General features: G+C 36.9%; 1 protein-coding gene across 1 annotated transcript in view; it reads right to left on the reverse strand.

Annotated features, from left to right (window-relative positions):
* Positions 1 to 2,256: 2,256 nt before the first annotated feature.
* SFXN1 (sideroflexin 1) overlaps positions 2,257 to 14,559 on the reverse strand; it is a 33,499-nt gene continuing 21,196 nt past the window's right edge. The window contains exons 9-11 of the mRNA XM_014053693.2: positions 12,670 to 12,719; positions 9,983 to 10,030; positions 2,257 to 7,142 (exon numbers count right to left, since the gene is read on the reverse strand). Coding sequence (XP_013909168.2) covers positions 7,046 to 7,142; positions 9,983 to 10,030; positions 12,670 to 12,719 — 195 coding nt within the window. The 3' untranslated portion in view covers positions 2,257 to 7,045. The remainder of the gene's footprint in view (positions 7,143 to 9,982; positions 10,031 to 12,669; positions 12,720 to 14,559) is intronic.

A 14,559-nucleotide genomic window follows, 5' to 3' on the forward strand; every position in this document is an offset into this window, starting at 1 on the left:
TCCCAATTACATTTACCCATCCCAAATGGGCCAGCACAGAAGTGAGACCCATCCATCTGCTAAGGACCTCCCTTTAGCTGTAGCTCCCAGCCTCTGGAATATCATTTCCCCTGCTATGAGATGAGGTCTACTGCCTCTGACGTTCTGGAAAGCCTTGAAAATGTGGTTCTTTTATTAATCCTAGGGATACCATGGCAATTTTCAACGTTCTCATATGAGGTTGTCCTGTTTTCCTAGAGTTCTTTTACTTTTTTATATTTTATGCCTTATTTTTTGATATTTATGTCTGAAGCTTTTATACTGTGATATGGTTTTAATTATTATTCTGTTTGTAAGCTGCCCAGAGCCATTTTTTTAATGAAATGGGAGGATATATAAATTTGCTAAATGAAATAAATAAATAAATCCAGTGCTTACTAATTCTGCCTTTACTTTGCAATATTTGCCATTCTTCACTAACTTGCTTTCTGCAAAATCAGAGCTTAGATTGTATTGAAAGTTCTGGCACTTACCTTCTTTTTTTTAATATCCTTAATAGCATTTCAGCTGCATTAAGTAATGCCATTGCAAAGTAGCTAGGTTGCATAGATTCAGCCGCCATCTAATGACTTTCAAAGATAGATTGTTTTAAAATGGGTCTGCAACAGTACTAGGTTAAAACATGTAGTCCTTGAAGACATGACTAATGTCTATTATCAATCAGGAAATTAAAAAGGAATAGAAAATGAAATTCAGTGATCCAGGAACCTGTAAAGAATTGATGAGGGGGGGGGAGTACAACTGTTTACAATGTAGTGGTGTGTTGGTGTTTGTATATGCTGCACAGTCTTCAAACAAGGAAGAACTCTGGAACCAACTGCTGACATATAACACTATAACAACATTCAAGGTTTCAATTTTCACGTTTCAATTCTCCCACCTTTCTTATTATGCTAATGTTTTTTTTAAAAAAATCCTTAAGATAGTAAATTCAGGTCCACACTCAAATCCTCCATAGTTGCACTGTAAAGTTATGAAGTGTAAATAAATGTGTAGGGCAGGATGCTTCCTATGCTAAAGTTATTGAAAGAAAGTCTTAGTGTTGCATTCATTTTCACCCTTGAGTCCATATGTTGGCTGAAGGAATCAGGCCTTCAGAATTATTAATATAACCTCTAATTATTTCCTTAAGTAACTGGGGAAATCAGAAAAACAATATACCATAAAAGACTTTTGTGGGAAGCTTATGCTGTGGGAAGTAATGCCATCTAGTGTTCTTCCTCAATAACACCTCCAGTGTTGAGCATCCAGTGTTTGAGCATTGGAGGCTCTCCAAAGGGAAACATTGGACCAGCATTGGGGAAAAACTCATGACGCATCAGCTTGGCTCGCCATCTCACAGCGATTCCTTTGCAAATGTGGCATTCATTTTCCTTCCAAATTATGAACAGAATAAATTAATTTCTTCCTAACCATCCCTTCCACCTGCATGCACATCTTAAAATTGGTTTTCATGAATTAAGGTGCACCTGGCATGGACTAAAATTTCCCCCTGTTCATAGATGGTAAATGGTGTAATCACACTCCATAGCAATTGTTAGGAAAGAGACAGATTGGTTTTCCTCAGTGTTTCCCAGTGGTACCTCTAGCACAAATCAGATCCAGAAATCAAGGCTGATACACTATCTTGGGAATTTCCACTAAATGACAAAAATAATAACAGATTGTCCATAGATGTACAATCCAAAAGAATTTCATATCTAGATGAATGTTTTTTGATAGAGTGTTTAGAAAGATTAAATATCACTGATTTTGCTAGAATTTTAATTACTTAAAAAGAACTTTGAAACATGTACTGAGGGCTTCATATCATATTAGAACTTCAGGTTGCTTCACCCTTGAATTAGAGATTCTGCTGCTTAAAAATTAATGTTGACCAATCAAGTTCCATAATTTTAATTCACTGTTTTATCCAAAAACTTCCAGAAAGAAGAGTAACTACATTATTTCCATACAAAATGTAAACTTAGAACTGTAGCTTAGAGATGTGGGAAATTCCAAACCAAAGAATGATGCTTCTCTAATGGACATACTCATCTGTATGCTATGTGCCAGAGGATACAGTATCATATTTCAATTTCAAATATGTATAAATTGCAGAATTTTCATATGAATTTTAGTTGCAATTGTTCAATTTTTCTTTTTACAGCCAAAGAGAAAAACCTGCAACTGATTTTCATGTATACCTTTATAATCCATGTATCTCATTTTTAGGTATTCATATTCAAATACAAAGTTTATTTAAAGTACATTTCACATAGAGAGCATGACATTTTAATTATCAATTTTAATATCTCATCCAACTAATTTAAACAATACCACCAATTCTGGCAAGATGTTGTGCTAATACTCGTATTGAAAAAGTATGCAAATCACAGTATAATCCAGATTCTTTTTCTAAAATTGGACAATATTGGACAATATTAATAGTTACTCATTTAATTAATTCTGCATCTGTATTGCACTTCATTGGAAATTAAAAAAAAACATTTCTACTAGATCAGTATAAATTTCCTGATTCTAATATTATTTTGTTCTGCTAAACATTACAAAGAAAAAAAAGTACAGTTTTCTTGTTTAAAAAAATGAAAAAAAAACCTTCTGATACTTAATTTGTTTTAAATATGTATATTCCAGGAATAAAAGAATGTTTTTTTTAAAATCCTAGAAACAAAATACGCAAGAAAAGATTGTTGTGCTCTAGGCTATATTATTTTAAGCATGCCACATGCGAATACCAGTTTTTCTAAGCAGACTGAAGTCACATGACATATATTCAAGTGGTATCAATGAACACATCTCCTGGACCGTTGCAGAAAACTCTCTAAAAAAACCCCCCAGCCCTTAAACAGATGACTGCATCATTAATCTCCTTTTTCTTTAGTTGTGAACTATATAATTACTAGCAATTAACTAAAGTTCACCTTTCAAAAATAATTATTGCCATTATTTTGCTAAGGATCCAAGGTCAGTAATTGCCGCCTACGCTTCTTGATGAAGAAATCAACCCTTCTTAACAAAATGGGGCCCAATTGCTGAGTAGGTATGATATAATCAGATGGTTGTAAAATTGATATCTGCACTAGCAGAAATCTCTGAGATCAAAGTACAGGTAGGTGGCAGAGTCTTTAGGCTGCAAAATTTCCCTTCCTTTCCCCATCACACACAGACTACTTCTTGCCACACCATTCCTGCTTAAAGGCAAGTGATCTTTGATATTTTTCATATATGCCACTCATATCAGAGTATGACATGGACTGGAAAGTGCAAACTTTCTGGATGTAGCCTAAACAGGCAGTGCAAAATCCAGAGCTGTATGAGGAGACATAGACGTCTTTAAAAACGGCAACCAAGCCCGGGGTTGCTGGGGGTTTGCAGGGGTTCGGGAGAACCTCTAGCTAAGATTCGGTGCAGTTCAGAGTACCTTCAAATCCCGCTCCTGGCTGACTCCACCCAATCCGCCCCTTCCCTCCCAGGAGTCCCCATGAAGCCCATTTTGGATGCAGGTAAGTGCAAGGTGCATGTGGAAGCTCGGGGAGGGTGAAAAACGGGCCTACTGAAAGTTCGGGAAGGCTGAAAATGGACCCATTTCCAGCCTCATATCCTGGGGAGGTCATTTTCACCCTTCTGGAGGCTCGAGGAAATTCTCTGGAGCCCAGGGAGGGCAAAAAGCCCCTCCCCCATGATGGAGGAGGCCAAACAGGTCATGTACACCATGGCCACGCCCACCCAGCAACCAGGCAGAGATTGCTAAATTTTTTGAAGCCCACCCCTGAACCAAGCTTATAAACAATTTTATCTTGGAGACAGTTTCTCTCAATTCAGGAATTCCTTTCTACATTTGTTAGAAGAACCACCAGCAGAACAGAATATTTAGAGAACACAACTAATACTTAAACAGGAACTTAGCTAAGAGTCTCATCTTAATCTGACATGAATAATATACCCAGTTAGCTGATTTTCCTGTGAGTATGATTTGCGTGGAAAATTAGACAATGCTATGCTAGTCAGTTTTTTTGTTTTATCTTGAGGAATTCAAGATAAACTACCAGCTGCAAATATAACTGCTTAGGGGTCTTTGTAAAGTAGCTGTTCAAATAAAACATTTATTTTTTTTCCTTTCCATTCCAAGTTGAGAATCATCTGCCACTAAGTAAACTTCTGCTATATGGCACCTTTCAATGGTTTATAATGATAATAATAATAGATTATATTCTGTCTAATGCACCTGGGTATTAGCTATGCTATAAGTGGTCCACTAACTGTGTATACTATACTATTTTGGATATATACAAAGGCCAAAATTTATCCTGAATAGCAACTTCACTGAGTACAGAACTAGATCTAGTCATACCGGTACAAAGGTCTCCAATGTGATTTTACACATGGGAGAAAGTACATTAAATAGTAAATACCATTAATCTATGTTTTATCAGGCATGCTGAAATTCCAATGGAAACATTCAGAGAAACAATTTTCAGAATTTGTGCCAAATGAACAATTAAAACGTTTCAATCAACTTTGCATCAAGACTTTGGTTCAACTTAGTATTAGACTTTCTAGGTGACCTTTTAAAAGGTCACTATTTTATGATCTGTTTTCTCATGTCTCTATAATGAGAAACAATAGCACCCAACTGCACAGCATTGTTATACTATAGGTACAGTATATAGCAAAGCATACTGAGTAGCTAGCAGAAATCAGGTAGGAAATTGATTAAAAATGCTATAAATACCTGTATATGTTTTCCCATGTTTTTAAAAAACTGCTGTATAGCACCTCCTTTGGGAATAAAAAATAAAATAAAGCAGCGCATTCTGAAAATAGTATTTAGCCGTCTGGTATTTTTATGTGTTTAACCGACTATCTCAGGAATTTGAGAATCATCAAATATGAGAACATGATCTTATATAATGTGTACTATTCATTTCTGGGAAAACATAATAGATTAGACCACAGAAATGAACTGATGAAAAGTATACATTCAAGATCTTGAGGTTTTGCAGAATTTGGCCAATGTCACCAGTTACGCATTAGTGCACAATGACGGACAGCCATTATAAATTCATAAGATATTCCTGTCCATTGCTGGATGCAAAGCTGATTAAAATGTTAACCAAAAAAGCATTTTCTTAAACTAGGAGAATTAACAAGGTTTTTTTTTTTGGCTTTATATGTGCAGGGCATGCTCATAAATGCCATCTTCATGGCGCATCACACACAGGGAGGTAGTATTGTCCTGACAGGAGTGTGCCTTGCTCAACATTTAGATAGGCTTCAAGGCTTGACTTACAAGATCATGTATAGCAGATATTCCCATTGCTTAGTCTATGACTTAGTGCCATGGTTCCTAAACAGTGCGCCGTGGCATCCCAGAGCATTGCAGTGAATTCACAGGGCACCATGGGACATTTTGCTACCCAATTAATAACTTGATGTTTTATTATTTAATAAACAACAACATGGGATTATTTACTACTTAAAAACTAACCCGGGTACCATAGTACCAGTTAGTCTTCAACTTACAACCACAATTGAGCCCAAAAATTAGGCTGCTAAGTGAGACATTTGTTGGGTGAGTTTACCCCCATTGTATGACCTTTCTTGTCTCAGTTGTTAAGCGAATCACTGCAGTTGTTAAATGAACAACACAGCAGTTAATTGAATCTGGCTTCCCCATTGACTTTGCTGGTCAGAAGGTCGCAAAAGGGGATCACGTGACCCCGGGACACCCCGGGACACTTCAACCATCATAAATATGAATCAGTTGCCAAGCATCCAAATTTTGAGCATGTGACCTTGGGGATGGTCGTAAGTATGAAAAACTTAAGTCCCTTTTTTCAATGTTGTTGCAACTTTGGTCACTATATCACAATTGAGCCCAAAATTTCCATAGGTAAGCAATAACAGTTGTTAAAGAGTTTTGCCCCATTTTACAACCTGTCTTGCCACAGTTAAGTGAATCACTATAGTTGCTAACTTAGTAACATGGCTGTTAAGTGAATCTGGCTTCCCCATTGACTTTGCTTGTCAGAAGGTCACAAATATTTAACACGTGGCCCTGGGACACTGCAATCATAAATAGGAACCAGTTGCAAAAGTGTCTGAATTTTGATCATGTGACAAAATCACATCAGAAGTGTGAAAAACGGTCATAAGTCGCTTTTTTTTCAGCATGGTTGTAACTTCGAGCAGTCCCTAATGAATGGTTGTAAATTGAGGACTACCTATACATGATTTGGGAACTTCTAGAAGCACTGTGAAAAAGATTACCGAGACACTAAGTATACTTTGACCCAAGAAATTTGGGAACCCCTTGCTTATTAACCTTAGTTTTTTTTAGTAAACCGAGAACATTCTATATAGAATTTTATCCAAGCAGAGTTTGTCCAATTTCATAGAGGTTTTTTTATGTTATAAGTGCAGGAGTCAAATAATAAATAAGCAATGGCTTCATTTTTATGCAGCACCGAAATCCTTCACTCTCACCTATCACAATTACTCCCCCATTCAAACATTAGATAAGTGAAGTAAGAAAATCTAAGATCCATATATCAAGGGGATACCACAAAGTTAACTCTTTGGAACTCTGAAGAAGTAATCTGATAGATGATTGCCATCTGAATTATATTTAAAAGTGTAATAGTGAAAATGAATTTGTTATTTACTTTCTTTTAGTGGGAAAAAAGATAAGGTAGGTTGTAACTTTAAGATAACACTGTCTGATTTCCTTGAAGTTGTTACACTTTCCAAAGGAATTAAATTTTTGACTGATAAGTAGTTCGTAATATAAACCATTTTGAATATTTGCAGCTGAATTGGACAATTGTCAGAATTTTCAACCATAATTATGAATTTCATTATGATACTTAATCTCAGTGTTCAAAATTATACAAAAATTGAAAGAATGCCTCAGGATTGCATTATTTCAACTAAGTAGACTCAATTAAAATAAGTTCATCTAGCTATAATTGAAGGACAAATCACCCTAGTTGTCTTCTATAAATCATAATCCTTTGTTAAAATATACCCGATCCAATTCTGGACTCATTTCTTTGATCTTAGCTTGTAATTCTGGCTCCAGACGTGTTACAGACATGGAACTAGGAAGAAAAAATAATAAAGTCATAACATATTATCCATGGTCAAGAAAACTTAATCCATTTATTTACTCTATTTATATATATTTATATATAAAATATGCCGCAGGAAATATCATAACATTTATAATTCTTTAAAATATGGCATAGTAGTTACTTGTTTTCCAAACAGCTTCTCTTTAATATTATCAAGATATGAAATATCTTTTCTGCATTGCAGAAAAGTTATTTCACATGTTATTTTGCTAAGTTACCTTCATATATGATATGATCTTAATGTAGCAGACAGGACAAACCATTATGATTTCCCTTGTATGTGAAAGCTGAGCTAGCAGGTCATGTATTATACTAAGCCTTTTAAATGTATTCTTAGATATTTGTCTCCCCTTCTACAAATGAAAGTTATAAGAACTGACATGAGAGGTATTTCTGTTCCGAGGTTGAACAGTCAATTTTTAGGAGGTTTTTTTTTTTTGTTTGGTTTGGTATTTGGCCAAGTTGATTTTTCTCACAACCTCCAATTCCTCTCTCAAGGTTATGGTATAGAATTTGAAGTGGGTGAGGGGAAGCTTGCTTCACCTGATAGCTGAAAAAGAAAAGGAAGGGGGGAAAGGGATTTTTCGTGAATCTCCATTCTGGTATAAACAAAGGGACATCCCAGAAGCATGAAGTCCCCTTTTCCGGGACACAAAAGCAGCACCGTGGAGAATGGAGGAACCCCTCCAAGTGCAGAAAGGGTAGTGGCCTCCAGATTGCATGCAGTCAGGCAGAAAAACCGGCTGCAGCTGGTGACACCAATTTTTATCTCCTGTTTTGCCATTATGAGCAGCTTGTGCTCCTCCAATTCCCACCCTAATTCCTTTCTCCTAATTCTTTCTCCTGCCTTCCCTCCTGCTGAGGCTTTCACCAATTTTCTTTCTTACTGAAAATGCCTCCGCTCTCTTTCCTCCTCAAACTGATCTACCCTTTCATTATTCTTCCTCTGTCTGCTGCTGGCACTCTATCTATCCTTGATGCTATTTTTCCTGGAAGGGATTTTGCCATGTTTTTCTCCAATGGCTGCATTTTCCATTTTCTCTAGTCATTTCTTTTTCATAATTCGCTGATGTACCTTTGTGCTTTTCTCCATTTTTTCTCTCTGCATCTGACTCTTCCCAAGCCTTTTACATCAGCATGCTATCTATACTTTCTCCCCAATTCATCCTCATAGATTTTTAATTTTATTTTTTTCCTAACCTTACTGCCAGTTCTAGTGTGTTGTGTTATGTTTCAAAAGAAAAGAAAAATTGCAGCATGTTTTCTATCAGTACAGTAGATGGAACTATAGCACTCAGGGTCACAGCACCATCTACTGGTGAAAAAAAAGCTGCAATTTTAAAATACTATTCCAAAAATTACTCCGCTAACCACTATTACAGTTATATAGGAAACAATGTGAAATTACAGCTGCCAGTTCTCTAGCTGTTGTTGGCCTACAGGTTCTTCATACATAGAATTCCTTCCAAGAATCTAGGATGTCATCATGTATGAACATTGTATATTTATTTTTAAACAAATGTATAAGGCTTTGTTCAGACGTACAACATTAAACATCCACCACAAACTCCCATGATCGGCATCCAATACAAACAGACTTGCCACTTTATCAGTCCCATAGCAGTCTGAAAGGGGAGGTGGTGTCTTTAGGTGCTTCTAGAAAAGGTGTGGGAACTAATATATCTCTGGAGTGATGATACTCCATAGGGATGGGGCCACCACTGAGAAGGCCACACCATATCTACTTCCCTGCTGTGCAAGGTAGATGTAACTGGGGAGAGGTGATCCTTTAAATAACCCAGCCCCCCAAGTCATGTAGGGTTTAAAGGTGATACACCAGCACCTTGACTGCACCCGGAAGCAAATCGGCAACCAATGCAGCTCCCTCAAAAGAGATGCAATTTAGGCTTTTGCAGAACTGTGTGAGCCACTGCATTTTGAACTTTCTGAAACTTGAACTTTCTGAAATTTTTAAAATGTAGTTTTTATAATGTAAGAACATTTATTTCTAAATTACGCCGATTTTAATGTTTCATATTATTGATGATATTATACACTACCCAGAGCTTTTCTTCAAACCTTCTTCAAAGGAGATGGGCAGTTAAGAAGTATGAAGAATGAATGAATGAATAAATAAATAAGACCTGTGCAAACCTCACTTCCTTCTAGTACTGATGATATTATCTAGTTGGATAATGAAATGTTTGCAAGAAAACAACTAAGTTCAGAGCGCCAAGAATACCACAGTTTAACCCTGAACTCCAAATATTCTCTTCTATCGGAGGTCTCTATGGATGATATTGCTGGCCTTCTTAGCTAAAATTAAGGTAAAGTTTATGACATATGATAGATAAAATCAGGATCTGAAAATAACCTCCGGAAAAGCTATTGGAAGAGCAAACATTACTCTTCTTGTTTTTCTTACATTCAGGTTATAAAAGATAACTTATGGAATGTCCCTTTGTCATGCCCATTGAAATGGAGGAAGGTATAAGGGCCAGCGCAAAAGGCAGATTTGCTACTGGAGTAGCAAAATGGAGACCAATCAAAGGTTTATTATAAAGTTATGATAGAAATAAGACAAATGGGAAAATGTGTACTTAGGATTGAAAAAACATCCCTCTATGGTCTGAGTTTGGGCAGGACTCAGATCATTGGGAATTAAGAGTACTTGTATTCCCCAGAGGAACATGACTATTGAATGAATTGGGAGCTTTTTGGAAAGCAATAAAGCTGCTTTCTCATTTTCATAGTCTGCATGGCATAATATCTCTCACCATAGAAAAATAGTCAAGAAGCAACTGTACCTTTTCTGTGGAAATAATGCACAGCACAGAGGTGTTGCGAACACCAAGCTGGAAGAGACAAAAGTTGGTATTTTTTAATGTACTCAGAGTTCGGATAATTTTAAGTAGAATCAACTTTGGCTTCTTGGAATAACAGTTTGTCACATTAGCACCCAAACAGTAATTCAAATGCCATAAGAACTGGTTATTTAACTGGAGCAGTTCATTTCCATCTCTGAATTCACACACATGGGTTATTTATGTGCCTGTCAATATCTGTACAGAAAGGTTTGTGGAGGGGGCCAAGTTCCCTTCCTGAGGCTGCAGAGAGATGGAACCAAGTGGGGTGGCAGGTCAGATTGTGTGGAATTCTTCATATGATCCTTGCGATTCACATGGGTTATTACCTGGAGAAAAGTCTACTTTCATAAAGTGGTTGAAGAAAAAACTTTTTTTTCCCCAAAGGTTGAATTCCTATGAAGATGGGAGGTCAACAATGTTGAACAAAAGTGGGAGGACAAAAAAATAGCGTAATTCTGTCTGGGGAATTTGAAACGCCACATATATTGGCGTCGTTAGCATGGCTGTGGATCTGAAAAGGGTACAGTCGCAAGAGGAAATGTGTTATTACTGTGATTGTGGTTCTAGAAATGCATTTTATTACATGATCTTGCCTTTTTTCAAAGGATGAATATTTCAGGGGTTAATAATTAGGTAATGGAAAAGTACTAAATGAAGACTGCAATGCTTTAATGAACCGGTTTGTTAACGGTAGATACAAGTAATGAGTTTGCACAAGCAGCCTGTTAAAAGGGGGCAGTCTGTTGCTCAATGGATTTAGAACTGTACAGATAAAGTGGACAGTGAAAAAACTTGGTTATGGTTAACAGCAAGTACATTAAAGAAAAAAACAGAGTCACTAATCCTGGCTGCCCAAGAACAAGCTATCCACACAAATGCCATTAAGGCCAAAATCGAAAAATCCTCTGATGATGCCAAATGCAGACTTTGCAAAGAAGCTGATGAAACTGTTGATCACATACTCAGCTGCTGTAAAAAAATTGCGCAGACTGATTATAAATTGCGGCACAATTCAGTAGCACAAATGATCCATTGGAATTTGTGCAAAAAATATAATATTAAAACAGCAACAAACTGGTGGGAACATCAGCCTGAAAAAACTCAGCGAAAATCAGATGGTCAAGATCTTGTGGGATTTTCGCATAGAAATGGACAAAATACTGGCGCATAATACACCAGACATTACACTGGTTGAGAAAAATAAGGTTACAATCATAGACATCGCAATACCAGGTGACAGCAGGGTCAACGAGAAGGAATATGAAAAAATCGCGAAATACCAGGACTTAAAAATCGAAATTCAACGATTATGGCACAACCAGCAGTGGTAATTCCAGTGGTAATTGGCACACTGGGTGCTATTCCAAAAGCACTGGAATTACATTTAAAACAGTTAAAAATTGACAAAATCACCATCAGTCAAATGCAAAAAGCCGCACTGCTTGGATCTGCACGCATATTACAAAAATACGTTACGACGTCCTAGGCCCCTGGGTGGGGCCCGACTAGTAACCAATGCTAAATCCGGTGAAACAACTGGCTGCTGTGATACAATTGTATAATAATGTTAATCTTTGGTGAGATTCACAGCTTTTGGGGCTGGTTGGTAGCTCAACAGCTTGAGTCCTAACCAAGGACCTAGAAACTGTTAAGGTAACGTCGGAGGATATAAGCTGTTCCAAGTAGGCTGGTTTTTTTGTAGAATCAGAATGTTCAAGTCTGATAAATTTAAAATTTCCAAATAGATAGGTAGCCCTTTAGGTATTGCTCCAAGGGCTCCAATTACAATCAGGACAACACACAATTTATTTGTAGTCGCTCAACTTCAATTTGCAAATCCCAGTACTTTGTGATTTTTTCTTGCTGTTTATCTTCAATTCGTGCATCTCCAGGTATTGCAATGTCAATGAACCATACTTTTTTCTTTTCAACTATTGTTATGTCAGGTGTGTTTTGGGCCAAGTGCCTGTCAGTCTGAATTCTGAAGTCGCACAAGATCTTGACTTTCTCATTCTCTAAAACCTTCTCAACCTGATGGTCCCAGTGGTTTTTGCTGTACTCAAATCCAAAACTTTGGCACAATTTCCAGTGAATGATCTTAGCAACGCGGTCGTGGCATTGTAGGTAGTCAGGTATTTAGGTAATGCAGGATATAGGCAAAAATCATTTCTTATGCATCTAAGTTTCTGACCATAGGTGGAGGGATGTCACATTCATGGCTGCCCCCCTTTTTTGCATGCTGGGTCCCCAACACATGTGCAAAAGGGCAGTCTTTGGACTCTGGTGCAAAAGGGCAGTCTTTGGATTCTGGTGTTGCACTGCCTATGTTGCAGATTTTGACCCCTTGCTGTGGACACAGTGATGTGCTGTTTCCTCTGCTTTTCAAATATCTTCAGCCCAGATGAAGTCAAACATACTTTTAATTTGCCTTCATGATTTTGGTCTTGCTTTCAGTTGCTGGTTTAGTAAACACTCTTCCTATTGCTTTCTTGATATAGTTTACCTTAAAATCTTGAACTTCCTCAATTTAACAAAGTCAGGGAGTAAACATTTGTGTGGACAAATGACACAAAAGTGAACATCAGCATGAGAAATATGAACAGGTCACCTCTGAAATTTTTACTCACCAGAATCCCACTAATCCTACTTGAATGGGGGCACTCATCCATGGGAACCTCTGTGTTAAAAAAAGAAGCAAAATGATAGATTCAGTCTGAATTTATATACAGAGTTATTGGATAGAAAACTTTGAATGATACAAAAAATATAGGAGGAATGAAGGCTTAACTGAGTATATTTTATTGTGAAGGAAGGCCAATATATTGGATCTTGCAATATTTTATTACATTTGATACAACAAATATTGTGGATTTTGCAACAAATAGCCTTCTACATGCTTCTGAATTCTAACTTGCAACATGGCAATTGCATTTTTATAAAATTTCAAAGAAAGCACTATCATTATTTTTATAGGTATAAAAGCACAGGTAGTTCTCATTTAACAGCTGCAATTGGACCAACAGCTCTGCAGTGAACCAAAGCAGTTGCTAAATGAAAAAAAAAATCACATGACTACATCTGTTCTTTCCTTTTCCTCCCTCTGCTGCTCTGGAATGATGACTTCATTGTTTGTATAAACAGCAAGAAGGAAATTAATATTTGCATTTGCAAGAGATTTATAAGAAGGAGGTAGGAGGAAGGTTTATAAGAGAGTAAACATACATACGATGGGGAACATGCAGGACCTCCATGGGATAGTGAGACCTTTTTAGGATAGTCCATGCCAGGCACCTAATGAATCCTGGAGCAGATTCAAAGGGAATTCCCCAGCCTTCTGGTGGGCAGCTCTGCTTAGTGCCTGATGAGCAATTGATCATTGGAAGTGAATGAGGCTGTAGATATTACTACCCTTGAGTTGTTTCTTTCTTGGGGCTAGTCCTAGTGGGCACCTAAGTTCACTAAGGCTTTCTGAAAAATGAACATCTAGAAATTATTCCTGGAACACTGGTGGAAGAAAAAAACAAGAAGTAACTGTGATCAAGCTTGGGTATATGCACCATTTTGTTGATAAAGATGAGGAAGCATGTTTATTTTTCCTCCTTTATTGCATCCATGGGGTGTTATTCAGCATTGTTTTTTTAGGGTTACCAACTCCTTATTGAGATAGGTCTTGAGATGCCTCCACCTGACCTATATAACCCATCTGTGTAACATCTGGTGACAAAATGCTGGGGTAAGATATCATAAGTATGATGATAACGCTTACTGGTATATTGCTACCTAGGCTGTAATGGAGATGCTACTGATGCAGTGATGCCTAGTGCTTGGAAGCGGAGAATTATCTCAATTATTTCATACATTTGGTTTCAGTGTCCAATTTCTATAACCATTTTCACCAGCATTTGAATAGAATCTATTTTTTTGTAATTTAAATCCATTCTTCTGTGGCCTGCATTCTGGACTTCTTTATATTTTATATAACACCCTATCAGATATTTGAAGAGAGTTAAAATATTCCCCCACAATCATATTTACTCAAGGTATAACATACTCAATTACTTCATGTTTCTTCAGAATGTTTCCTTCTAGTTTCCTGATTCTTCTTCTTGTTGCTAAGGAAGCAACAAGGAAACAAAAAAGGCAGAATGGCTTCCAAATTAGAGTCCAGCAGGGGAAAATGCGTGTCAGAATTATACACTCTGATTTTACCATATAGATAAGTGTTCCTCAATGCTTTTGTTTTAGAAATATTTCAAAAAAAGGCCCAAAAATTTGAAACACATGCATTTGTTTCCTACATCAAGAATGTAGGGAACTCATTCCCCAAATAAAGTTAATAATCAATAGATGTAAGATTAAATTTCTAAGATTAAACTTACCTTCAATTAAACTATTCAGGCCACTTAAAAATAAATGCAGTTTCTGACCCAAATAACAACAATGTGGTAATGTCTACCCCTTACATTAAGTGATCCATCTTATTTTGCAGAAATGTATATTTGAGAAGCGTTAGCAAA

Source organism: Thamnophis sirtalis, unplaced genomic scaffold (assembly GCF_051295495.1).
Source record: "Thamnophis sirtalis isolate CommonGarterSnake01/CBP01778 unplaced genomic scaffold, rThaSir2_p1.2 scaffold_3, whole genome shotgun sequence".
NCBI classification, from domain to species: domain Eukaryota; kingdom Metazoa; phylum Chordata; class Lepidosauria; order Squamata; family Natricidae; genus Thamnophis; species Thamnophis sirtalis.